Below are 26601 nucleotides of genomic sequence, written 5' to 3'. Positions count from 1 at the left end.
TGAGTTGGTGAGACTGAGCAGGGGTTGGGGGGGATATGGGGAGAAATGTTTTGGGGGAAGTGTGCTCAGGACATCCTGGAGCAGAGAGAGAGGGCAAGCTGGAACAGGTGCCAGAGTGACTGAGCTTGGAGTGAGGTTTGTGCAGGTGGAGAAGCAGGAGGGGACTCAGAGTTGTGGGATGAGAGCCAGCCTGCCTTGGGGCAGCAGGGATCTGAGGTACAGAGAGAAGGCAACTCTGCTAGACAGACTTGCCCTTGTCGGTCCATCCAAATACATGTCCGCCGTGTTCACCCACTATTTATTCATTAATTTGACAATAATCTCTGGAATCCTTGTGAATGTGTCAATGTATTCTACTAGATGCTGGAGATATGATGGGGGACATGAATGAATGACGTCTCTCTCCTCATGGAGCTGACATTTAAGCAGCAGCAGATGAATGCTGGGAAGTGGTTATGCCTGTACATGCACACGTCATAGAGTCTGAGGGGAATGGATTCCAGGTGGCTCGGACAGGAGTCGTTTCAGAGACTGCAGACAAGAGTGAGCCATGTGGGGCCTAGGGGTGGGCACTCCTGGCAGCAGGAAGGGTAAATGCAAAGCCCAGGGGCAGGAGCATCCCTGGTGTGCTTGAGTCCCTAGACCTGAGCGAGGGTAAGCAGAGAGCGGGGAGACGTGAGCAGGCACCTGGGTCCCCAGGCCGCGGAGCACCGAAAGCCCTAACGAGACAGCGGTGGGGCCTCTGAAGCAGTGAGGAGGCGGCAAGGCTCCGGCCCCCTGCCGCGGCCACAGTTCAAGGTAGGCCCAGTTTGAGGTTGGGTGATGATCGTATGTACGCGAGCGTGTGTGCGGTTAAGCGACCGTGTTCTGAATTTGTGTGTGTGTGTGTGTCTGAGTGTTCATGTACGTTTGAGTGTATGTGTGCCTGAGTGGTTGTGTGTGTCAGCATGAGTATGTATGTTCATGTGGGTAAGTGTCTGCATGTGTGCTTTTAGGCATTTGTGTGTGTGTGTGTGTGTGTGTGTCTGAGTGTTCATGTATGTTTGAGTGTATGTGTGCCTGAGCGGTTGTGTGTGTCAGCATGAATGTACGTGTGTTCACGTCTGTAAAAGTGTCTGCATGTGTGCTTTTAGGCATTTGTGTCTCTGTGTATGTGTGTGTGTGTGTGTGTGTGTGTGTGTGTCTGAGTGTTCATGTATGTTTGAGTGTATGTGTGCCTGAGTGGTTGCGTGTGTCAGCATGAATGTACGTGTGTTCACGTGTGTAAAAGTGTCTGCATGTGTGCTTTTAGGCATTTGTGTCTCTGTGTATGTACGTGTGTGTGTGTGTGTGTGCGTGCGCACTGTATGTTTGCGTCTCTGACAACACACAAAGCAGGGAAGGTCCTGGAGGGGATGGGATCCTGGTGGGCAGCCTCTCCTGGCAGCCTGGCCACGGGTCACAGAACAGATCAAAGTCACTGATGAGGTCACAGAATAAAGCCAGGAGCCTAGTGACCACGGGTACCTAGCAGCCACTGGGACTGAGGCCAGGGGAGGCTTTAGCACCGGCCGAGCCCACTCGCACCCAACAGCTGGAGCTCTGTGCCCCGGGCGCTCGGGTCATCATGAAGCAGCGCTTCACAGACCGAAGGGGAGAACAGTCGCCCACGGACCAGGCCACCCTCAGCCTGGCCAGCCCGGAGTCCACGGAGGAGAGCGTACAAGCGCGCCGGACAGGTCGGTCGAAAGGAAGGGGGTCGCTGGTGTGTCCTTGACAGGACGGGCTCCTGGGGGAAGGGGAAGGGAAGGCACCGGCTCACCCCTCGGCGTTGTCACCAAAGTCCTGCATTGGCCATAAACACGGACGATGGGTTTACCGGGGCTGCTGTTGTGCGTACACAAGGGGATTTCAGGAGGTATGAGGATGACATCCTAAAATGTTAGTCATATCTTTTAACTTGCTTTGAAAGAAACAGAATTGAGGTGTCAGTTCTGTGATTTCAGCAGTGATATAAAAAGTTCCTTTATAATAAATGGATGAAAGTTAATCCGTAACATCATTTTGAAGTGACCATGGGCAGCGCCCAAGGGTCACACCATCTTCGGGCCAAGTGACTGGTACCCACTCTATCAATCATGTCAATGGTCTGCGCTTCAGTTTTCTAACTTGTCAAAAATCAGAACAATGCAATTTCTTAGGGTTTTTTGAACACTGAAAGAGTTAAACTATGACAAGCACTTAGTGTTTATATGGTGATGAGATCCAGTGAGGGTTTCAAGGAAAGTGTGAGATTCTCCTGGAGGAAGATGAGACATGTCCCCCAGATGCCAGGGGGAAGGTAGGGCTGACTGGTCTGGCCAAAGCGCTCCCCCTCTCAGGCTTTATTGAGCTGTGATTCACAAATACAAACCACATCAGTTCTGTGTACAGTTTGAAGAATTTTTGCAGGTACACATTTGTTTAACCACTATCAATACCATGATGCAGAATCTGTTCACCACCTTCCAAAGGTTCTCGTGACCGTTTGCAGTCAGTTCTCCTGCTGCCTTTAGCTCCAGGTAACCCCTGTTCTGTTCTCTCTCCCTACAGTTTTGCCTTTTCTAGAATGTCATCTAAGTGGAATCAAATACTCTATGACCTTTTCACCCTAAGTTCTTTCATTTAGCAGAATGCCTTCAGTTCAGTTCAGTCACTCAGTCGTGTCCAACTCTTCACGACCCCATGAATCATAGCATGCCAGGCCTCCCTGTCCATCACCAACTCCTGGAGTTCACTCAGACTCATGTCCATTGAGTCAGTGATGCCATCCAGCCATCTCATCCTCTGTCGTCCCCTTCTCCTCCTGCCTCCAATCCCTCCCAGCATCAGAGTCTTTTCCAATGAGTCAACTCTTCGAATGAGGTGGCCAAACTACTGGAGTTTCAGCTTCAGCATCATTCCCTCCAAAGAAATCCCAGGACTGATCTCCTTCAGAATGGACTGGTTGGATCTCCTTGCAGTCCAAGGGACTCACAAGAGTCTTCTCCAACACCACAGTTCAAAAGCATCAATTCTTCGGTGCTCAGCCTTCTTCACAGTCCAACTCTCACATCCATACATGACCACTGGAAAAACCATAGCCTTGACTAGATGGACCTTTGTTGGCAAAGTAATGTCTCTGCTTTTGAATATGCTGTCTAGGTTGGTCATAACTTTCCTTCCAAGGAGTAAGCGTCTTTTAATTTCATGGCTGCAATCACCATCTGCAGTGATTTTGGAGCCCAAAAAATAGTCTGACACTGTTTCCACTGTTTCCCCATCTATTTCCCATGAAGTGATGGGACCAGATGCCATGATCTTCGTTTTCTGAATGTTGAGCTTTAAGCCAACTTTTTCACTCTCCACTTTCACTTTCATCAAGAGGCTTTTGAGTTCCTCTTCACTTTCTGCCATAAGAGTGGTGTCATCTGCATATCTGAGGTTATTGAAATTTCTCCTGGCAATCTTGATTCCAGCTTGTGTTTCTTCCAGTCCAGTGTTTCTCATAATGTATTCTGCATATAAGTTAAATAAGCAGGGTGACAATACACAGCCTTGACGTACTCCTTTTCGTATTTGGAACCAGTCTGTTGTTCCATGTCCAGTTCTAACTGTTGCTTCCTGACCTGCATACAGATTTCTCAAGAGGCAGGTCAGGTGGTGTGGTATTCCCATCTCTTTCAGAATTTTCGACAGTTTATTGTGATCCACACAGTCAAAGGCTTTGGCATAGTCAATAAAGCAGAAATAGATGCTTTTCTGGAACTCTCTTGCTTTTTCCATGATCCAGCGGATGTTGGCAATTTGATCTCTGGTTCCTCTGCCTTTTCTAAAACCAGCTTGAACATCTGGAAGTTCACTGTTCACGTATTGCTGAAGCCTGGCTTGGAGAATTTTGAGCATTACTTTACTAGCATGTGAGATGAGTGCAATTGTGCAGTAGTTTGAGCATTCTTTGGCATTGCCTTTCTTTGGGATTGGAATGAAAACTGACCTTTTCCAGTCCTGTGGCCACTGCTGAGTTTTCCAAATTTGCTGGCATACTGAGTGCAGCACTTGCACAGCATCATCTTTCAGGATTTGGAATAGCTCAACTGGAATTCCATCACCTCCACTAGCTTTGTTCGTAGTGATGCTTTCTAAGGCCCACTTGACTTCACATTCCAGGATGTCTGGCTCTGGATGAGTGGTCACACCATCATGATTATCTGGGTTGTCTGTGTATTCTTGCCTTAGGGACTTATCAATGTTTGGCATGCAACAGTAGCTCATTCCTTCTTATCAATGAAGAAGACTGTGCTGTATGGATGGGTGTCCCACAATCTGTATTCAGGTGGTGGCCTTTGGGGTTTAGTCAAGGGCTTAGATACTACATTCATACACCATTTGATCTTTGTCATCGCATCCATAAGGTGCAGCTACATCTCTACGTTTGATCCTTGTCATCATCCCAAAAGGAAAGTATATCATCCTTAATTTATGGGGAAACAGGCACAGAGAGGAAAAGTACCTGCCTGGGGCCCCCGGAGCTTGCATCCTTTCAGAGACCTGAAGCAGTTGTGGCACTGATGAAAATGTCCTTCCACTTCCCAGGGCCCGTGAAGAGAGAACAGCTGTCTCCACCACCAGGCCCAGCCATCCCCCACGCGGAGAACGTCTACTTCTCGGGCAAGGGTCGGGGGATGTTGAGCTGGAGCAGCTCGCCGTCATCCCAGTCATCCTCGGAGTACCAGTCCTATTCCCAGTACCAGTCTTGCCATTCCTGCACTTATGGGGACCAGGACGCTGCCCAGCAGAGCATGTGTGCCTTCTACACCCACGTGAAGACCGTGCAGGGTGTGGCCGTGGCCTGGGAGACCGACAGTGGCTTCGAGCCCGTCACCCGACAGCCCCGCATCCGCGAAGCCGAGTTCATCAGGAGGCAGAGGCGGAAAGGCTCCTCCTTTGAGATGGCTTCCAATACGGACCTGCGCTGGGAACTGGAAGCCAGCAAGAACAACACCAGCTCAGAGCCAGAGGACGCGGAGCTGCTGGCGCCCCTGGAGTGCTGCCTGCAGGAGCTGCGGGACACCCCGGACTGGCTGGTCACCACCAACTGCGGGCTGCGGTGCGTGGCCTGCTGCCGGGTCTTCCCCACCCTGGAGGCACTGCTGGAGCACGCCCAGTATGGCATCCAGGAGGGCTTCAGCTGCCAGATCTTTTTCGAGGAGATGCTGGAGAGAAGGAGGGCCCGGGACCAAGGGCAGGAACAAGAGCCAGAGGAGGAGCAAGAGAGCGCTTCGGACAGCAGCAAAGGTCCAAGGCCCCGCGTCACGGTGCCTTCGTCACAGTCACAGTCGCAGAAGCATTGAGCCGGAGGTATGTGCCCTGCCCTGTCCTCACCTCCGGCACCTCGGTCGCTCCTTTCCCGGCCATCAGGACCAGAGCCACCAGGGCAGGGAGAAAGGAAGAGGGCCGGGGAAGGAGGCGAGCGGAGTGTAGAGCTGGGAGGGCCGTGAAGACGTCGGGGAAGTCACCCTCCCAAAGGGCACAGCCTTTCAACCAGAATCCATTTCAAACTGTGAATCAAGTGTTTCTTACAGTGGGTGCAAGGCCCGAAAGCCCGCAAGCTTGTGGCCACCGGGATTTCTATTTTTGCTGGCGGGTCAAGCAGGTCATGACTCGCAGGAGAGACAACTACAAACAAAATTTCAGCCCTATTTTTTCATTGTTAGGAACTCATCATAGGCCCTAATTCTATAGCTTATTTTATTGGAATTAAACTTGAATAACCCAAAGTTTAAGGCAATGGCTAATGGAGTGAATCATGTTATTGGGTTGGACCCACAGGATGCTGCCATTTCTGCAGGTTACCCACTGGCACAGACATCTTGAGAATGGCAGGTTCCCAGGGTAGAGGTGGGGCTGACTAAGTCCTGCTGAGCCTGAGCTCAGCTACGCCAACTGTTTTAAATACTGCTGTGAAATTTGCCTCTGCCCTTTCATGTGTTCTTTCAAGAAAATACTCGGTGCCCGCTGTGTGTTGGGCATGCTGATGGGCATGCACTCCAGCTCTCAGTGAGAGGCAGCTAGGGCAGGCAATTGCAAAGGGAAGGGGAGGGCTCCCAGGGGAAGGCTCCCAAGCTCACGCTGGTTGATGAAGAAAGAGAAAACTGTCCAAAGAGGTTGATGCTCACAAAGATTTGGAGGACAGGTAGAATTAGTGAGACCAGGAGTTTTCTTCAGATCAACAAAACTAAAAAAGACAGTTTCTAGGAGTGGGTGAGCCTTGTTAATAGTGAGAGCAAGTGGTATAGAGCTGAGACTAGAGCATTTCCTATCATTTGTACATGGAGACTGCTACTGCTGCTGCTGCTACTGCTAAGTCGCTTCAGTCGTGTCCGACTTTGTGTGACCCCATAGACAGAAGCCCACCAGGCTCTGCCATCCCTGGGATTCTCCAGGCAAGAACACTGGAGTGGGTTGCCATTTCCTTCTCCAATGCATGAAAGTGAAAAGTGAAAGTGAAGCCGCTCAGTCGTGTCCGACTCTTAGCGACCCCATGGACTGCAGCCTACCAGGCTCCCTCCGCCCATGGGATTTTCCAGGCAAGAGCACTGGAGTAGGGTGCTGATGGCTATAGGATAGCAGTGTTGGGGACTGAGGGGGGCACAAGCCAGACGGGCATGGAGCAGTAGTGAACACACACACACACACACACACACACAAAACACTGGACACAAACATCAGACAGCTCTGCTAGCAAGTTTGTCTAAGAAGGAAAGCAATGGTAGTTTAGCTGAACAAAAGGAAACTGCAAAAAGGCAAAGATGGGGAGAGAGAAAGTTGATACGCTAGCAGGAATGATGCAGAGGAGAGGGGAGGCTGAGAACGCCAGAAAAATGAGAAAAGAGGAGTTGGGTAAGTGAGAGGAGACTGGATCTGGCCAGATACAGAGACCAGCCCCTGAGGACAGTCCCTTCATGTCCTCTGGCATAGGCACATGGGCAGTCAGGTCAGGTAAGGCTTGGGAGCCAAAATGATAGAGATTAATTTTTTTTCCTCCGGAAACTGCAAGGAGCTCTTGAGGAATTTTAAGCAAATCAGGTTGGCCTCTGTGAAAGATCTCTCTGGTGAGCAGGGTCAGGAATGGATGAGACCACATCACTGGTGACAAAGGGGTGTGGTTGAAGAATTGGAGGCTCTCATGTGAGTTCACGAGACTCAGGAGATGGGAATCACAGGTTTGGGTAAGTGTTTGATGAGGGTGGTGAGAGGAAATTGTCCACAATGACTTCCAAGTTTTGTGCTTTTTCACCTGCGTGGTTGGTGAGTGTAGGTTCTATTTTGGAACATCAAGGGACAAGGTTTGCTGGGATGCCCATGAGCCCACTTTTGAATAAGCTGTCTGTGATAGAAACCTTTGGAAGGGAGCTAGTTAGAAGGACCCTGGGCTTGGAAGAATGTTAGAGATGGAGGTAGATTTGTGGTCATCTGTGCATGTGTGGCAGAGAAGGCAATGGCACCCCACTCCAGTACTCTTGCCTGGAAAACTTCATGGACGGAGGAGCCTGGTAGGCTGCAGTCCATGGGGTCGCTAAGAGTCGGACATGACTGAGCGACTTCACTTTCAATTTTCACTTTCATGCTTTGGAGAAGGAAATGGCAACCCACTCCAGTGTTCTTGCCTGGAGAATCCCAGGGATGGCGGAGCCTGGTGGGCTGCCGTCTCTGGGGTTGCACAGAGTCGGACACGACTGAAGCGACTTAGCAGCAGGAGCAGCAGCATGCATGTGTGGTTACTATGGTGCTTTATGTGGCCTAGTGTTACATGCCTTCTCTACCGGTCCCAGTGCAGCAGGAGCCATGGGATCATTTTGGAACAGATGTCCACCATGGGAATGATATCTCAGCACCATTTTCAAGATGTGGCAGGGGCACAGACTTTCTCAATCCACTTTGAAAGAGGTTGGTGGATAACCAGGAAGAAAAAAAGGGAAGGGACAATGGTTCAAACTTTGTCAAGCTTTTATCAGAAGAACTATGTGGTGTTTGAGGGAGTCTAGTAGGCAGGTGGACTTCCCTGGTGGCTCAGCTGTAAAGAACCTACCAGCAATGCAGGATACCCAGGTTCAATCCCTGGATCGGGAAAATTCCCTGGAAGAGGGCATGGCAACCCACCCCAGTACTCTTGCCTAGAAAATCCCATGGACAGAGGAGCCTGGCGGGCTGTAGTCCATGGGGTCAGGCAGAGCCGGACACGACTGAGTGACGAAGCAGCAGCAGTGAGCAGGCAGAATCCAAGGACAGCCTGGGAGGAAGAAGCTGAGCCAGAGCGAGCACTGGCAAGGAGGAGAACTTTCCTATTTAGAAGTTAATTGCAAAGGAAATAAAATGAGGCATAGCATCTAAGCTCTGGAATTTCAGCCTTTAAAAGACAAGTGTATTTTTGTGTTAAACACAGATATTCTAAGGGCCAAGCATTGTTCTAAACACATTACGAGTATAAAGTCATGTAATACTCTCCACCATCCAGTGAGGCGTAGGTCCTATGATTAGTCCCGTCCTACAGGTGAGTAAGCTGAGACCTTGCCAAGGTCATAGGGCTGGTGCACGGCGGAATCAGTTTTCACACTAGGCAGCCTGGCTCCAGAGCCTGCACTTTCACCATCACACGGAGAAGCCACATTTTAACATAAAGACAGATGCAAGGTATTTATAAAAGCAAACATGTCAACTCCACAGGTTGTATTTTTTTTGGATTAAATAGTAGCAGCTGGAGATCAGGGTGTTCAGGACAAGCAAAAGATGACAAGAACCTTGGGGAAACACATTTCTAATGTAGGGGATAATTTTAGCTGACACGGATGAAGGAAGGATGGGACAAAATTTTTCTTAAGATAATGACTTATTTTTAAAACGTATCTTAAACTCAGCTCAGGTAAGTATTCATTTGTGGTTTAAACTTATCATTTTGTAGAGGCCTGGGACCCCCACCAAATAAGACAAGGATCAGGGTGAGGAAGGGGAACCTTTCCAGAGGGTTGTGGGATCTCAAACGTCTTAAATCTTGAACCACTTTACACCCTTTATTTCCCCAGACTATAAAAAGAAATGGAATTTGTTTTACGAAATTTACAGAAATGTGATAACAAAGCCTGACAAAGATGGCGCTGAAAGAGTGAAAAATATATTGATCTCACTTAGAAACACAAAATGATCTCAAATCAAATTTATAGTGTGAAAAGAACAATTCACCAAGACATGAGTTTGGGTCATCTCATGACTGTAAAGACAAAATTAAATCTAACAATACTTCATATGGAAAGAAGGATCTTATGATAGTCTCAGTATATATTTAAAAAAATTTAAAAACCCATATATTTATTGTCAATTGTTTTTCACCTATGGTGCCTAGATAATTCAACCAGAGAAAGAATAATCTTTTCAGCCGAAACAACTGAATAACTACGCAAAGAGTGAAGTTGGTATGGTACCTCACACCATACATAAAAGTTAAAATAAAAAAGATCTAAATGTAAGAGCTAAAACTATAAAATTTGTAGAGGGAAACAGAGGTGTAAATCTTCATGATCTTGCATTAAGTAGTGATTTCTCTTAGATATGACACCAAAGGCACACGCAAACAAAAAATACATGAATTGGACTTCATGAAAGTTAAAAACTTTTGTGTTCATAAAATATTATTAAGAAAGTGAAAAACAATCCACAAATCCACAAAATGGGAGACATAGTTGAACACATATCTGATAAAGATCTAGAACTATACAAAGTACATAAAGATTCTTTTTTTTTTTTTTTAATTTGGCCGCGGCTCGGCGCTCTGCTCCTGCACACCGGGCGGTGACGGCGGGCGCGACGGCTCGGAGCCGGCCGCTGGCATAGTGCTGGTTGCGGGCGCGGCGGCGAGGGCCGTACGGAGGCGGGAACGGCCTACATAAAAATTCTTATAACTCAATCAAAAACAAGCATCCCAGTTAAAAAACGGGAAAAATTTGAAAAGCATTTCTTCAAAGGAGATATACAAATGACTAATAAACATATGAAAATATACTCAAATCATTAGTCTTTAGAGAAATGCAAGCCAAAACTACAGTGACCTGCCTATAATAAAAATAAAGATAAAGATATAAGAAGAAGCACTGGTGAGGATGTGGAGAAATTGGAACCTCATACATTGCTGGTAGGAATGTAAGATGATGCAGCCACTTCAGAAAATATTCTGGCAGTTCCTCAAAAAGCTAAAAATAAAGTTAGCATATGGCCCAGAGTTCTGATAATTGAAAACAAATGTCCGCGCAAAAACTTGCACATGAATATTCATGGCAAAAGTGAAAATAACCATCTAGTGATGAATGGCTAAACACAATTATTCAGCCATAAAAAGAATTCAGTACCAATTTATTCTAGGACAGGGATGAACCTTGAAGATACTGTAAGTGAAAGAAGCTAGACACAAAAGGCTACAAACACATTGTTCTATTTATGTGAAATCTCCAAACAGGCAAATTTATAGTGATGGAAAGCAGATTGATGATTGCTTGGGATTCAAGGGAAGAGGAGGAATGGGGAGTGATTGCTAATGGATTTGGGGTTTCTTCTTGGGGTGATGAAAGCATTCTTGGACTAGCTAGCAGTGGTGATTACACAACTTTGTGAATATCCTATAAACCACTGCATTTTATGCTTTAAAAACCTGAATTTTATAGTATGCAAAATATATAGCAATTAAAAATAACAAATACACCAATAATTCCTATATTATTTTTTGAATTGAGGATAGAAAATTTCTTCATATGATTGCTGTGGTTTTTCAGTTGCTAAGTATACCCATTTGAATGCAGAGTTCCAAAGAATAGCAAGAAGAGATAAGAAAGCCTTCCTCAGTGGTCAATGAAAAGAAATAGAGGAAAATAATGGAATGGGAAAGACTAGCGATCTCTTCAAGAAAATTAGAGATACCAAGGGAACATTTCATGAAAGATGGGCTCAATAAAGGACAGAAATGGTATGGACCTAATAAAAGCAGAAGATAATACAAAGAGGTGGCAAGAATACAAAGAAGAACTATACAAAAAAGATCTTCATGACCCAGATAACCACAGTGGTGTGATCACTCACCTAGAGCCAGACATCCTGGGAATGTGAAGTTAAGAGGGCCTTAGGAAACATTACTATGAACAAAGCTAGTGAAGGTGATGGAATTCCAGTTGAGCTATTTCAGATCCTAAAAGATGATGCTGTGGAAGTGCTGCACTCAATATGCCAGCAAATTTGGAAAACTCAGCAGTGTCTCAGATCAGATCAGATCAGTTGCTCAGTCGTGTCCGACTCTTTGCGACTCCATGAATCGCAGCATGCCAGGCCTCCCTGTCCATCACCAACTCCCAGAGTTCACTCAGACTCGTGTCCATCGAGTCAGTGATGCCATCCAGCCATCTCATCCTCTGTCGTCCCCTTCTCCTCCTGCCTCCAATCCCTCCCAGCATCAGAGTCTTTTCCAATGAGTCAACTCTTCACATGAGGTGGCCAAAGTACTGGAGTTTCAGCTTTAGCATCATTCCCTCCAAAGAAATCCCAGGGCTGATCTCCTTCAGAATGGACTGGTTGAATCTCCTTGCAGTCCAAGGGACTCTCAAGAGTCTTCTCCAACACCACAGTTCAAAAGCATCAATTCTTCGGTGCTCAGCCTTCTTCACAGTCCAACTCTCATCCATACATGACCACAGGAAAAACCATAGCCTTGACTAGACGAACCTTTGTTGGCAAATAATGTGTCTGCTTTTGAATATGCTATCTAGGTTGGTCATAACTTTCCTTCCAAGGAGTAAGTGTCTTTTAATTTCATGGCTGCAGTCACCATCTGTAGTGATTTTGGAGCCCAGAAAAATAAAGTCTGACACTGTTTCCACTGTTTCCCCATCTATTTCCCATGAAGAGGACTGGAAAAGGTCAGATTTCATTCCAATCCCAAAGAAAGGCAATGCCAAAGAAAGTTCACACTACTGCACAATTGCATTCATCTCACACACTAATAAAGTAACACTCAAAATTCTCCAAGCCAGGCTTCAACAGTACATGAACTGTGAACTTCTAAATGTTCAAACTGGATTTAGAAAAGGCAGAGGAACCAGAGATCAAATTGCCAACATCCATTGGATCATGAAATCAGGTAGAATATGTAATTTACACAATTTTTATTTAACATTGTTCTGAAAGTTACAACCAATTTAATAAAACATGAAACAGAAATGTTATATATAATGGACAGAAAATTCTGTTCTTTTTTTAGAAAAAGGATATATTTACCTTTGAAGCTCAAATAAATTAAAAAAAGACATAACTGAAAGATTGAGACAAAATGGATATCAAAAATTTTGTGTGTATTAGATGTGACTAATGAGGAAATAACATGGAAAATTGTCCATTTACTAGATAAATAGAAATTCATGGAAATACTGCAGGTGTAATGAAATATCAGTGATTATTTCCAGTTGATAATTGTCAATAAATTTTAGTTTCCCTGTAACATGTAACATTATTCTTTGTTTTCTATTTGAGGAAGTATGGATTTTATAATAAAAAGGCAATAAAACATTTAATCAAACATAACCTGAGGTCAGAAGTGACACAAGGGACTTTCAGCCTCCACATTTGTGGTCTACAGACCACACTTTGCAAAGCCCAGCTCTTAACATCTTAAACTTTGGCTCTTCTGAATTGAATTAGCTTTGATTTGAAGAGCACATTATAATGAATGAGAACGCAGCCAACGCAAGAGAGTTAAATTGCAAAGTTCTTTTCGTGGTGTGTCCTCATTTCTGATAAAGGTTGAGAGCTGTGAGTGAGAGGGAGATCTTGCGAGAAAACTGGTGGGAGGTCAACTGAGAGAAAGGGTGAAAGATAGCGACACTGGGAAAAGAACACGATCACGAAAGGGGGGCTCTGCTGGGAAAGAAGGGGAAGGCATTGCAGCAGCAGCAAGTCGCTTCAGTCATGTCTGACTCTGTGCGACCCTAAATATGGCAGCTCACAAGGCTCCCCCGTCCCTGGGATTCTCCAGGCAAGAACACTGGAGTGGGTTGCCACCTCCTTCTCCAAAACGTGAAAGTGAAAAGTGAAAGGGAAGTCGCTCAGTCGCGTCGGACTCTTCGCGACCCCATGGACCGCAGCCCACCAGGCTCCTCCATCCATGGGATTTTCCAGGCAAGAGGACTGGAGTGGGGTGCATAGGCATTGCTGCAGGATGAAGGAAAAATGAAGTTGGAGAAGGGAGAGAGAAGAGGGAAGAGAGAAATGGCAGATGCTAAGGAGGATGCATTGACAGGGGGATGTGACGTCACCAAGGTGGTCCAGGTATGAGGCTGGTGGGAGAGGATGAGGGTCCATCACAGACAGTGGAGTCCTGACTGACTTTTCCATGAGTCTCTGAGGTGTTCAGTTATGGATGTTGTCCTGGGTTGAATTGTGTCCTTCGCTCCCAAATTTCAAGGTCAAAGTCTAGAATCTCAGAATGCGATCTTATTTGGAGATAAGATCTTTAAAGAAGTAAGTAAAATGAGATCATTATTAGCACGGGACCTAATCCATTGTGATTGATGTCTTTATAAAAGGAGGAGATTAGGACACGGATATACACAGAAGAAAGACCACGTGAAGACACGGGGAGAAGACAGCCAACTGCAAGCCAAGGAGGCAGGCTTCAGAAGACACAACCCTGCAGATGCTTTGATCTTGAACTTGTCCTCCAAAACTGGGAGATGATACATGTCTGCTGGCCAAGCCCCCCAGTCTGAGTGTCTTGTCAAGGCAGCCCTGACAAATGACTACAGATGCTGAAGAACAAGGGCCAGAGCCAAGCATGTAGGCCCGTGTTTCTGGTGGGGAGCCTTCTGGGTCCCAGGTCCTCAGGAGAGAGCCCACAGTGAGCGCTCAATCAGTGCTTGTTGAGTTATATACCTGGAGTGGCATGAAGGCATTTGAAACCCAGAGGTTGGCTTTTGGCAAAACAGAGTGGCTTCCCGGTCCTGAGCATGCAGAGTGCTTTGGGCTGGGGTTGCAGGGCTTCTGGCATGTGAGTACGTGGTGGCCTGGAGGTCGGGTAAGAGAATCCGGTATGTTCCCTTCCTTTCTACTCTAAGCCTCTACTGCTCCCCCTTTCAGGGAGATAGACCGGAAGGCCCCCCTAGAAATGAGCTGGGACAGGGCTGATGAGCACCAGGGCATGCTGAGATGTAGGGAAGATGGAGCAAGAAGTTCATGAAAATGCCACGGTGACAAGAGCATGTGTGTGTACACATGCGTGTGTGTGCGTGGGCATGCACGAGTGTGACTGGGTGTGTATGCATGTGTGTGCTGGGCTGTGCTGTGCCTGGCTGGGGTGGAGCACAAGGACCTAGCAAGAAGGTCCATTAGTGATGCTCTAATGGGCTTGTTGGGGCTTACTGATGCTTTGTTGCTGGACTTCCTGCAGCCTCTCCCAGAGCACACCCAGGAACTGAAGTGCCAGTTACCATCATCTTAGGAAGAGAGAGAGAGAATTACTGACAGGGCTATTTTTTCAAACCTGAATACTATTCTTTCAAACGCCAAGAACATTCTTACCCGGCCCACATTGACTTACTTTTTGCTGCTTACACAATGACCTAAATAACAAATATTCTAGTTTATAGTTCCTTGATAACTCTAAAATAAAAACAAATTTATACATTAAATACAAAGCAATTGCATCAGCAATAAAACTCAAATTGACAACATTAGTTTTATGTCATTGTTGAGCTTGGTGCTTGCAAAACCAAGTTGCCTCCTAAGTGAGTATGGGATTGAATGCAAGGCAGATTCTTCTGGGGCTGATGGGTCCTAACTGCAGCATAGTAAGATGACACAATCTCCCAGTGTGGACAGTATGTAAAGCTGTATCATCTAAGGGCATCCCGGTTGCCAACCTACATGCAAACAAGGGCACAGAAATCATGTGCCACAAAATGTTTATAAAGTGTGTAAGCAGAAAATCCATGTGCTTTAAATTTTTGCCCTAAAGTTTTAAGAATTCCATTAGGGAGCAGGAGGAGCCCTGGAACCCTGATTGAGAAATGAAACCAAGGAGCACTCATGTGGAACACCCCTCACTTATTCCACAGACACTCACCCACTGCTTCCTCCGCAGCCAGGGCCTGGGCTCAAGCAGGAAGGACACAGAGATGATGGATGGCCAGTGTCTGGTCTTGGGGATCAGAGAGTCCAGTAGGCACATTTACGATGCTGTGTGTAGAGGTTTGTATAGGAAAGTGTGGGAACTCTGAAGAGGGGAACTAACTCAGTCTTCGGGATTTGGAAGGCTTCCTGGAACAGGTAGTACCTCTTCAAGCAGAGTCTTGAGAGAAACCCAGCACCTCCCTGACGAGGCAATTAGTCCAGATATCCCAAACTGAGATAAGACTGGGACTCTGAACTTCTAAAACAAAGGCTATCATTATAAAGACGGGAAAGGGTTTGTTTTGTCCTCTAGAGAGCTCGCTCCTTTGTCCCCACAATCTTCTCTTCAGGCAATTAATGGTTCAGCAATTTCATCATCGGAGAGTCATTCACTGACTCAAGACTTGTCCTTCTCTATTCTAATAATAATATCCTTGGAAAACTCACATACTAATTTAAGCCTTTTACATGAATTAATTCATTAGTTAGCTATAGAGGAAGTCCCTGAGGGAATGGAAATGGAGTTAGGGAGTGACCATGGAGAAGAGTTAGGACCAGATCTCATAACTCATCTGTGGAGGGGTGGGTGGGTACTGGGGAGAGGGAAACATACCCCGAAGATGTCTCATCTCTCATCCATCCGTGTGTGGAGTGGGGTACATGTGTGTGTGCTCTTAGGGGAGTGAGTGGGACGTTTTCTCACTCAAAAAGAGGTTACTCTGGATACTGCACAAAACACTAGCTTCCTGCATCTTGTCCTCATCTAGCCAGGAAGGCTGGGAGCAGCAACCTGGCCTGGCTGTGATGGAGGCTGAGTTATCAGCCAGGCTTCCCTTTTGACCAGCCCTGGCTCTATTTGGGCCAGTGTTTGGGAGGCAGCTGAGCAGTCCTGTCTCTGATTTTCCTGGCCCAGGGGAGCTGAGAGCTGGACTCAGCACTCCTCTGCAGAAGCAGAGAGAAAAGCCAGACTGGCGGTGAGAGACTCGGGTTGGAGATGCCTAGTCCGAGAGCAGCATACTGACCTGTAGCTGATGGAAGACAATCAACAGCCGGTTTGTACTTGCACATGACCGAATCTTGTGCACACTCTTCCTACAAACCCCAGAAGCCTTCTCTTGCCTGAGTCAGTGGCCTCCCACCACTCTCATTTCTAACGTGGGCATGATTGGCATTTTGTGGGCACTGTTATTTCCCTTGCAGGACTGCCCACTGCAATCTAGGGCTTTCACATCATGGTCTCTGAACGTTAGTTGTGCATTCACCCCTCAAATCATTGTGACAATCAAAACTGTTCCACACATTTCCAAAAACCCCTAGGGGGTCCATGCTGCCCACTGAAGGCTGTTTCTCCAAGGACAGGCTCTGCCAGCCTTGAGCACTGATCCGTCCTTGTTTGATTAAACACAAAGTAATAAGCGCCCACAGCACACAGTGAAGGTGCAGCAAGGAGACCAGGATGGGTTCATCAAAGCGGGGCTGATGGAGCACTGAAGCGGGTGGGTGCCGGTATGAAAGCTGCTCCTAGCTCTGGATTGCTGTGGTCCAAGAAAGGCTGCTATTTAGAACAAATGTATGGACACCAAGTGGGAAAAGTGAAGTGAGATGAACTGGCAGATTAGGAATGACATATATACAGCATTTCCTCCTCCAGGGGATCTTCCCAAACCAAGGATTGAACCCAGGCCTCCTGCATTGGCAGGCAGATTCTCTTATCGTCTGAGCCACCAGGGAAGCCCATATATATAGGCTTCCCTGGTGGCTCAGATGGTAAAGGGTCTGCCTACAATGCAGGAGACCGGGGTTTGATCCCTGGGTCAGGAAGATTCCCTGGAGGAGATGGCAACCCACTCCAGTACTCTTGCCTCGAAAATCCCATGGACAGAGGAGCCTGGTAGGCTCCAGTCCATGGGGTCACAAAGAGTCGGACACAACTGAGCAACTTCACACACACACACGTATAAAATAGAAAGTTAATGAACGCCTGTTCTTTAGCACAGGGAATTCCACCCAGTGCTCTGTGGTACAAAGAGGGGATATGTGTGCACACATTGCTGCTTCACTTTGCTGGGCAGCAGAGACTAACACAGCATCGTAAAGCCACTGAACACCAGTGAAAAAGGCTGCTACTCACGGACATCTGAATGTGTGAGAGGAAAGAGGGATCTTCTGCTAGACTCTCCACTTTTCAGTTCCAGGTTAGGGTAAGCGATTTTCTTGGTTCTTTTGTTACTTTGTTTTGGGATTAGCCATCCCTCTCCTTGCTAGCTGACCTTGGTGACTGAGTCTTCAGTCTCCTGGCTCCCTACCCCCATCTCTATTTCTTAGCTCCCTTTATCTGCTCCCTCTTTGTCTGCCTTCTTCTTCCCTCCTCCTCCCTTCTTCCCTACTATTATGGGTTGAATTGAATCTCTCTCAGACAGAAAGTGACTGTATTTGGAAATGGGCCCTTTAAGGAAGTGGTTAAATTAAAATAAGGTCATTAGGCTGGGCTCTAATCCCATATAACTGGTGCCCTTATAAGAGGAGAAGATTAGGACCCAGACACACAGAGAAGAAAGAGCAGGTGAAGACACAGGGGGGAAACACCCATACACAAGCTGAGGAGAGAAGCTCCAGTGGAAAGCAAACTTGCTGAGACCTTGATCTCAGGTTTTTAGCTTCCAGAACGGTCAGAACAATTTATTTCTGTGCTTTAGGTCCCTCAGTTTGTGGCACTTTGTTATGGGAGCCCAAGAAACAGCTTCCTTTCTCCATTTACTAGTGCACCCGTGCACCGCCAAAAGGTTTACTGAGGGTCCGCCATGCACTGGGTACCACGCGAGAATGCGCTTCTAGGGCTCAGCCTCAGCCCTCCCCTGTCTCAGATCCTGGGCAGTGACACTGGTTTCCAAGGCATCTCCTATTGGCTTGAGGATGAGTCAGTTGTCGTTTCTTTTTCTGTACCCTCGTTGTGAGTCACAGACTCTAAAATTCAACACTTCCCTTGGATTACTGTCAATAACATTGGACATATTAGACTCAGTGAAGTCCCTGCTCCCAAACCCAGTGGTGCCCTCTCTGTGAGATGCCTGGAGGAGCCTTGTGACATCTCCCCTCCTTGACTGACATCACCCACCATCGCTGGGATGAAGTACCAACTCCTGGATCTGGCATTCGGGGGCCTCTAGGGCTTTGTTCCTGCCTGTACCTCAGTCCACATCTCACCCCCCAGATACAACTGGTCTATTAAGCTCTCAGGAGCCACCTGCAAGACTTGAAGTGTCTGTGTCTTTTAATTTGTTATTATTACTTTTAATATCTTTGGCTGGTAACATGTGGGATCTTAGTTCCTTGACCACAGATTGAACCCTTGTCTCCTGAAGCAGAAACGCTGATGCCCCTCCTATGTCCTTCAGTCACTGTGCTTTGGCAATCTGTTTCCTGCTCTGGAACAGTCCCTTACCCTCTGCTGGTGGAACTCTCCCAGGATACTGCTGCTGCTGCTGCTAAGTCGCCTCAGTCGTGTCCGACTCTGTGCAACCCCAGAGACGGCAGCCCACCAGGCTCCCCCTTCCCTGGGATTCTCCAGGCAAGAACACTGGAGTGGGTTGCCATTTCCTTCCCCAATGCATGAAAGTGAAAAGTGAAAGTGAAGTCGCTCAGTCGTGTCTGAGGTTCATTTCAAGGGCTGCTTTCACTGTCGAGGTTTCCAGCAAGATGAGGAAGAGGAAGCAGGCATGGCCTCTGTTGTGATCAGTGATATAGATGACCTGTCCAGTTCCTAAACCTGCCTTCATTCCAATCTCTTCTGTCTGGAGCCTTCTAGAATATACTGCTGCTGCTGCTGCTAAGTCGCTTCAGTCGTGTCTGACTCTGTGCGACCCCAAAGACGACAGCCCATCAGGCTCCTCTGTTCCTGGGATTCTCCTGGCAAGAACACTGGAGTGGGTTGCCATTTCCTTCTCCAGTTCTAGAACCTAGGGGCCATTTTTTTTTTTTTTTTTCTTCCTGCATCCAGCCAGCCTGCAGAGTCTGACAACCAAGCTAACAATTGCTGCTAAGGTCAAGGAATGGCCTGAATTTATATCTTACAGCTTGGTTTGGAGAAGCTCTTTCTATCCAGCTGTATTGTCAGCCTTATAGCTTCACATCTCCTTACCTTTAGGGAAAAACCAGTGCATTCCCCACCCCTTCCCTGTTTGTGCAGGGGAAAGATGCTGCAATTTCTGTCTAAATTCCACCCTTGCTGGCTCATGACTTCTTCTTCTTCTGATTGGACAGACGCGTCCTCTGTAACCACGACCTCTTCTTTCCTATCCTCTCTCTCATCAGTCACAGCTGAAACCTCTTTTGTCCAAAGTCTTTGTTCACTCCCCGTTGGTGATAATTCAAGCATGCAACTAAGTGCTTTTGGCTCCAAAATGCCTGTGAACAGCAGGAAGGAGGAGATCTTAAAAATTACTTGTATAAATCCAGACTGAAAAAGCAACACAGAAATCCGCTGAGCACCTTAGATGGGGGTGTTTAATTTTCCTTGCTGCTTTTAGCTTAAGAATATACTTGCTATACACAAAGTCAAGCTGATTAGAAAACCATGCCATCCTCTTTCGTCTCAGACCAGGATTAATGGAAGAAGAAAAGGAGACCTCCACTTCGTAGCCTGCCACGTAATTTATTTTAAGGGCACTTGGATTTCTAAGATTCTTTCAGTAGTGACTGGTATAGATTCAGGACTAGTTGAATAGGGCCTCAGCATAGCTTAGTGTCCTCAGGGATCTGGATCAACTTCAGAACAGTCTGAACACTCATCCAGAAACCCCAGACAGGGGGATTTTTAGAAGAGATAACTTTTAAAAATAATTGGATTGTATTATTTTTCTAATTCAGAACACAGTCAGACCTGATGGAGCCAGGAGTTGGACAAATAAGTTGGTGGAGAATTTTCAAATTGTCTTAAGGTTGTGAGTGAGTTAGCAGGCAGCAGCAGCAAGGGGAAGGGAAGTATCGGGAAGGCCTTTGCTCTGTATCCAGGATAACTGAAATCCTGAATCTCATCTGGGTCATTGATGGTGTCTGCCCTGGAGACTGGGTGTGTTTCCCTGTTCCTATGTCTGCAGCAAAGGTCGAGATATTCTGGTAGATTATTTCAGAAGCTGAAAAGGACTGAGAGAGATAGCTGCAAAGAGAATACTGAAAAGAGAATACTGTTAGGTGTCACAGAACTATAAGAAAAGCACTTTTCAGCCCCTAAATCTCCAGCAGAACATCAATTTTGGCAAAGAGAGGGCGAGGCAAAGGGTGGACCCTTAAGTCTGATTTTGGATTGAATATCTGCTCACTTCTGCAGGAAATGATATTTAGAAATGATACTAAAGCGATAATTGGCTCCCCTGAGTGTGCCCCACCTGTGTAAAGGGCTCTTTCTACTTTCCCCCAACAGGGAGTAAATCGCAAGCACAAAGGTTGAGGTGGGAGGTCTCAGAGGACACCACACAGTCCTGCCACTTCCTTAGCTTCCTGCCCACGTGCGGTCATGCCGACATGCCACTTTACATATGTCACCATCGTCTGGACAATGAGGTTCAGAGAGGTTATGTTGCCCAGGGACCCACAAGTGGTACCCAGGGTGGGATACTGGTCAGCTTTCAGAATCAGCATTCCACCTCTGGCATCCTTTCCCCTGTCTCACCAAGCACTGTCTTCCATAGTCAGAATCCAAGTTCTCCATCCAGACACTCTGTGGCCCAAGAGTCCTGGATAGGAGACCTCTCTGAGCCTAAGCTTACTAACCTGTAAAATGGACCCTGGGACCTCACAGGGGTGGGGTGTGAGGTTTAGTTGCTTATATATGCAAAGTGGTTTCCCAGCTCTGGTCTGGAAGTCTCCCAGAAATGTCTGTATTCCTGGGTTGTAGGATCCTGTTTGACACCAGTTCTTGCCCTCACTTCTTGTCCTTGGCATCAGACCCAGCAACCTTGCAGCCAGTTCCCCATGGACTCCTCAACTCTGTCACCACCTGGTGAAAAGAGGTGGGGCTGCTCCTTCCCATCAGGCTGCCTGGATGGTCAGCCCAGTCCCTGCAGAGCCCTGCTCCTTGTGAGAGTCCTCAGCTAGAAGAGTCCTATGGACTCTTGGCCTTAGGACCCCAGGGAATACCTGGCATTTGGAGACATCACAAGTGCTGTGCACCCACTGGCCTGGGCTGCAGGGTGGACTTGTCCTCTGGGACATGACCTGGGGCTAAAAGCAGCCAGTGGGCAGTACCACCTCTATCTCATGCCTTCCCCACCCTCATTCACTGCTTTTAGAGGGAAGGAGACAGGGGCCATGTTCTCTTCTTCCTTCAGGGACCCCACTCCAAATTAGGGTCCACCTTTTCTGGAACCCCACAAAGCCCTCCTTTGACAGACACATGCAAAACATATCTAACACACACTTTCTTTGCTCCAGAAGTGCTGGACTAACACATTAGTCAGGCTCTGGCCCCAAATTTAGAAGCATGGGGAAGAGATCAGGCACTGACTCAGGGTGAGAAGGGCTGAATGGCCTTCTCACCACATCCTGGCTGTGTGACCAGGAACAGCCCTTTCATCTCCCTGCCTCTGCTTCCTTATCTGCAGCAATAATAGTAAAGACAGGTGACATTCACTGCCCCGGGTACCAGGTACAATGCCTTAACTGGAACTGTCTCACTTGCTCTTCTTAAGCACCCAGTGAGGGACATGCCCATCTCCCCGTTGTACAGATGGAGGAAACTGAGGCGCATGGAGGTTGAGGAGCTGTCCCAGGGTCTCACAGTGGCAGGGCTTAGTGACATGCTGCAGAGTATCTAGCCAATGTCTGTGGCTGGGGGCACCCTAAGCAGTCATCACAGTTTATAGTGTCCGCACACTCTGAACTTACGTGTGTGAACCTTCTCCATTTTCCAAGCATCCCCATGCATGGCATCCCCCACCCGCATTCGAATTCAGCTGCTCCTTGGCTCCCAAAGGTCTCTGTGTAGAGACTACAGGAGGTTCGCTGGGCAACAGGTTAGCCTTAGGTCCAGGAAGTCCCCGCATTTGGTAGTTGCCCCCCACCCCATCTTTCACCCAAGCTCCCAGACACCGTCCCCGTAGCAATAACTGGCCTGTGATGCAAACTGACCTCCAATATCATTGCAGCTACACATGCCCTGTATCCGATCCATTGCCTCCCAGAACCTCAGTGTTCACATCTGCGAAATGGGAGTGGTGAACTGAGCCTCCTGCAGGTTTTGGTAGAGGATCGCCCGCGGGGCCTCGCCCTCGCCGTCAGCCCAGAAGCCCTGGCCGGGCGTGGGGGCAGGCGGCCGGAGGGGCGGGGGCCGGAGCCGGGCGTGGGGCAGGCGCGGGGCGGGCTGCGCGGCGGCGGGGTCGGGGGAGGAGTGGGGGGCGGGGGCGGGCAGGCGGTGGCGCTGCTCCCGCGTCACAGCGCCGGGCGCGGCGGGGAGATGCGGCTCCTGGCGCTGGCGGTGGCCGTGCTGCTGGCGCGGGCTCCAGCCCCGGGTAAGCGCGGCGGGACCGGGCGGCTCGGGGACCCTGGGGTGGGGCTCGGGTGGCGGGGCCCGGGGAGGCCGGGGCTGGGGACCTGGGACTCGGGCCTGGCCGGGAGGCCCCGACGCCTCCGGGCCGCCCCCTCCCGGTCCCCGTCGGCGCCCGCGAGCCAGGGTCTGTCGGTCCAGGCGGCGGAGCTCAGCGGAGCCTCTGGAGGGTCGGGATGCCGCGTCCCTTCCTCGCTTCCCTCTTGGCTGGGACCCCAGCGCTCCGCCGGACCCTCCGCAGCCCAGTTCTCTCCCAGGGGCCAGGCCTCCAAGTGGAAGACGCGAGCAGGACTCTGCGAGCCCCGGTGTTGGTTTGTTTTCTGTTTTCTTCCCAGCAGTCAGAGCCAACAGCTGTTGGCAGGTTAGTGTGGGCAGCAACTCCCCTTTAATTCTCTTCGGAGAGTTCTTTGGAGGACCGGTCCGAAGGGGCTGCATCTGCCGCCGGCCGTGGGGTTTGGGGACTTGATCGCGGGCATTTTGCGATGACCCGGCCTGGGGATCCTCGGCTGGATGAAGCCGGGCCCTTTCCCCTTTCCCTGAGCACCCGACTTTTGGGACAGCCTCCACCCGCACTACTGGCTTCCATTTGGGGTTTCTGCTCCCACTTCTAAGGTGCTGAAGACTTTTCTTTATTTCCCAAGGCTGAAAGGGCAGTGTTGGCTAGAATAATAGTAATAATAAATATATTGATGGCACTCACATTTCCTGGGTGCCCATTGGGTGTTACAGTTATCCCCTTTAATCACACAGTACTTCAAAGAAATAATGACAAGAGTAAATATATATATCCAAGTGCTTTGCAAACATTAATTCAGTTAAACTTGTCTCTGAGGGAAATGCTATTATTATTATCCCTTATTTTATAGATGAGGAAACAGGCCAGGTCCATGAATTGACTTGCTTTAAGTCACAAGGCTTATACCTGGTTTAGCTGGGATTTGAACGCAAGAATCCTGGGTCTAGACCGCTTTTACTGGCTAGGCTGTGTTGCCAGTGTTTTTTAAGTAAGGGGGCTGATTAACAGAGTTAAGTAATTTTCCAGCATTTGGGTGGGTGGCCCAGCATTTGAGCCAGCGTAGATCGAGTCTAATGGGGGATGGGACTTGGTTCCCAGTAGGAAGAAATTTACCCTTCGTCCCCTGGCTACCAGTGCAGTGGGGTTTCCAGCGAACTTGAAATCGGCCCTGTGGGAAATGTTCTTCACAGTTGTTGCTGTCTTGGCTCACAGTTACTGGAGGTTTGACTGAGATAGTTGGGCCAGGGCAGCTCTAGTGGCCAGCAGCCAGCAAGAGGCAAGAAACGGGGCAAGGGTGTTTGTTCCCTGGGCTCCACGACAGACTTCCTAATCTCAGGTGCTGTCAGCCGTGGTGTCCCCAGAGAGGGGCTTTTCCCAGGAAACCTCAGGAGCTTTGAGAACTGGAATTAGGGAGCCTTTATTTATTTGGCCACATTGTGTGACATGTGGGATTTTAGTTCCCTGACCAGGGATCAAACCCACACCCTCTACACTGGAAGTGCAGAGTCTTAACTGCGGACTGCCAGGGGAGTCGCCTGGAATTCGAGAGCCTTTAGCCACCCTGGCTGTGCTCACGGCTGTGTGGTGATGGCAGCTTCTGCTTGGGCCCACTCAGTATGCCAGTCATTCTTTAAGCTTTTCATCCACAGCCCCTGGTTGCGGCACCTCAAAAGAAGGCCTGGCAGATCCACTTTATACCTAAGTCTGGGCTCTTAACTGCTGCCCTTTTCTACATCTCCCTTTTGGGGAAAAGTGGGGCCTTAGGGGTTACCTGGTCCCACCTGTCATTTTACAGCAAGCTGAGGGGGCAGACTATTTACTCAAAGCCACGCTGTAGTCCAGATTGGTGGTTGAGAACCGTCTCTGATGCCCGATGGCCTCGTCGCTAATTCCTGCTCTGCCATGTTCTGTGTGAGCTTGGACAAGTGGCTTAGCTTCTCTGGGCCTTAGCCTTCCTGTCTGTAAAATGGGGATAAACACACTATGAGGATAAATTAAGAAAACACAACTAAAGTGCTTAGAACAGTACTTGCTCTAGAGTTCACATCCAGTAAATGTTAGTGTTCATCATGGGTCAGGGCCTTGTGTTCATCCCGGATGAGAGCTATTTTAAGGTGACCACCTTAATATGAAGGCATTACCCTGTAGGCTGGATCTCCGCTTGGTACTCGGTAAACACTGGCTTCGAGTGTTGTGGGCTTTAAAGGAATTCAGTTATATTTCTTTCAGAGATTTATTTGTCACAAATTCAGACTATCCTTTCAGTGAGATTGAGATTACTGCCAACCGGTACACGCAGAGTGCATCCCTTATCAATGCAGAGGCTCCTGGCCTCCTGAGAGGAGAGAGGAAGTTTCTTCTAGACAGAGAAGCGTGGGGCACAGAGCCATTAGCACTTAGCTCGCCAAGCTGGAGCAGAGGGACCCTAACCTTGCCACCTTTGTGTCCCAGATGAGGCAGGCACTCTGCTTCTGTTAGAAGTTCTATATTCCCCTGTCCCTGGAAGCTGCTATTTCTCACTTCATACCTGTGGGGAGCGGGTAAGTGGGGCAAGGGAGAGAAGATGGTTGAGTACTAGATGAATAGGTTGTGTACTGTTTGGCTATACTGAAGTCCTTTTAGGCTGTTTTCTGAGCTTTAGTTCTTTTCATAACATTATCCAAATGGGAACAAGAGGATTATACCCCATCAATCTTATCCACAGGAACTTAACATTTATTTACAGGGGGAACCAGCTATGTAATTTGTGGGATTCAGTGCAAAATGGAAATGCAGGGTCCTTCATTTTAAACTTTTTAGGCTTTTAAAAGAGCAACAGCAGAGATTAAATCGAATGGAGCGCCTCCAAGCTTAAGGCCCTGCATGACTGCTGCCCATGCCCCGAGAAGCCCAGCCTTCTTCCTATAGATCACCGAGTGTGTCGCTTTCTGTTATTTCCACCTGCCCTGTTCTCAGAGCATGCAAAGATTATCAGTATTTCAAAGGTGCTTTTTTAAAGTAGCTTTTTAAATTTATTTTAAAAAATAAATTTGTTGTGCCGGGTCTTAATTGCAGCATGTGAATTCTTAGTTGCTGCGTGTGGGATCTGGTTCCCTGACCAGGGATTGAACCCAGGCCCCTGCCTTGGGAGCATAGAGTCTTAGCCACTGGGCCACCAGGGATGTCCCTAAAGGTGCTTTCTTGCTGGAGCCTTACACTCCCCACGCAAGGCATCATCTTCCTGGTTTTGAGATGAGGGAACTGAGGCCCTGAGGACCTCACTCCTAGTAGAACCAGGTTTCCAGCCTGGCTTTGTTGGATTCCAACCCCTGACTCTCTGCCCAGTCCTGCCACACCACTGGCAAGGCCCTGGGTCTTGAGCATCCTGGCGCCCAGCCCATGAGCGGAGGGCAAACCTGGCTACCAGGTCATGGCACATGTGCTTGTTGAAGAAATAAGGTTCTCTGCAACAGGAAGCCTGACCATCTGTTTTGGGTCAGTCTCTTTCTTGCCCATGTTGTCATATTCCTCCTTTAATAACTGGTCCTGGGGGCCCTGACTGGGGTGCAGTGGCCCCCTGGAGGTCTGCCTGCAGACCTGGGTGGCTGCCTGGGCGATGGTTCGGGGCGCTTCACTGGAGGATACTGATCTTCCCATTTCCAGTCTGCACTAGTTCCTCCTGCCTCAGACCCTTTGCACAGGTGGAACCATCTCCCACGAAGATGACTGCCTCACTGCTGCCCTGAATTTGTGTCATGAGCCCCACCTCAGCCTTCCACTCACCCTCACCTCCCCAGGGTTTCTTTCCTCCCTGACACATGGAGATCAGAGTCTCTCTCTCAGTTTTGTAAGCCCCGCAGCACTTCTGTGT

General features: G+C 48.3%; 2 protein-coding genes across 7 annotated transcripts in view; both read left to right on the top strand.

Moving 5' to 3' along the window:
- Positions 1-61: 61 nt before the first annotated feature.
- FAM170B (family with sequence similarity 170 member B) lies at positions 62-15416 on the top strand. 2 transcript variants are annotated; one of them, XM_024986838.2, is made up of 3 exons: positions 62-1718; positions 4594-5358; positions 13614-15416. In XM_024986838.2, the coding sequence occupies exons 1-2, from the start codon at positions 1607-1609 to the stop codon at positions 5349-5351; spliced, it is 870 nt and encodes a 289-aa protein (XP_024842606.1). In that variant the 5' UTR covers positions 62-1606; the 3' UTR covers positions 5352-5358; positions 13614-15416. The 2 variants fall into 2 exon arrangements, with proteins under 2 accessions (XP_024842606.1, XP_024842604.1); XM_024986836.2 differs by lacking the exon at positions 13614-15416 and having other exon boundaries at positions 64-1718; positions 4594-5783.
- A 7206-nt stretch (positions 15417-22622) lies between these two features.
- VSTM4 (V-set and transmembrane domain containing 4) overlaps positions 22623-26601 on the top strand; it is an 89622-nt gene continuing 85643 nt past the window's right edge. For 3 of the 5 annotated variants that reach the window (XM_024986842.2, XM_024986844.2, XM_059882716.1), the window contains exon 1: positions 22623-22700. In XM_024986842.2, coding sequence (XP_024842610.1) covers positions 22646-22700 — 55 coding nt within the window. In that variant the 5' untranslated portion in view covers positions 22623-22645. Of the gene's footprint in view, positions 23097-26601 lie in introns of all 5 variants that reach the window. The other 2 variants (XM_059882717.1, XM_059882718.1) reach the window with 1 other exon arrangement.

Source organism: Bos taurus, chromosome 28 (assembly GCF_002263795.3).
Source record: "Bos taurus isolate L1 Dominette 01449 registration number 42190680 breed Hereford chromosome 28, ARS-UCD2.0, whole genome shotgun sequence".
Classification (NCBI taxonomy): Eukaryota; Metazoa; Chordata; class Mammalia; order Artiodactyla; family Bovidae; genus Bos; species Bos taurus.
The sequence above is the reverse complement of the archived record's forward strand: the minus strand, read 5'-3'. Positions and strand labels throughout refer to the sequence as shown.

Coding starts and splice junctions, on each gene's coding strand:
- FAM170B (XM_024986838.2), top strand. CDS start 1,607: ATGAAGCAGCGCTTCACAGACCGAAGGGGAGAACAGTCGCCCACGGAC. Junction 1,719..4,593: donor CGTACAAGCGCGCCGGACAG/GTCGGTCGAAAG, acceptor TCCACTTCCCAG/GGCCCGTGAAGAGAGAACAG.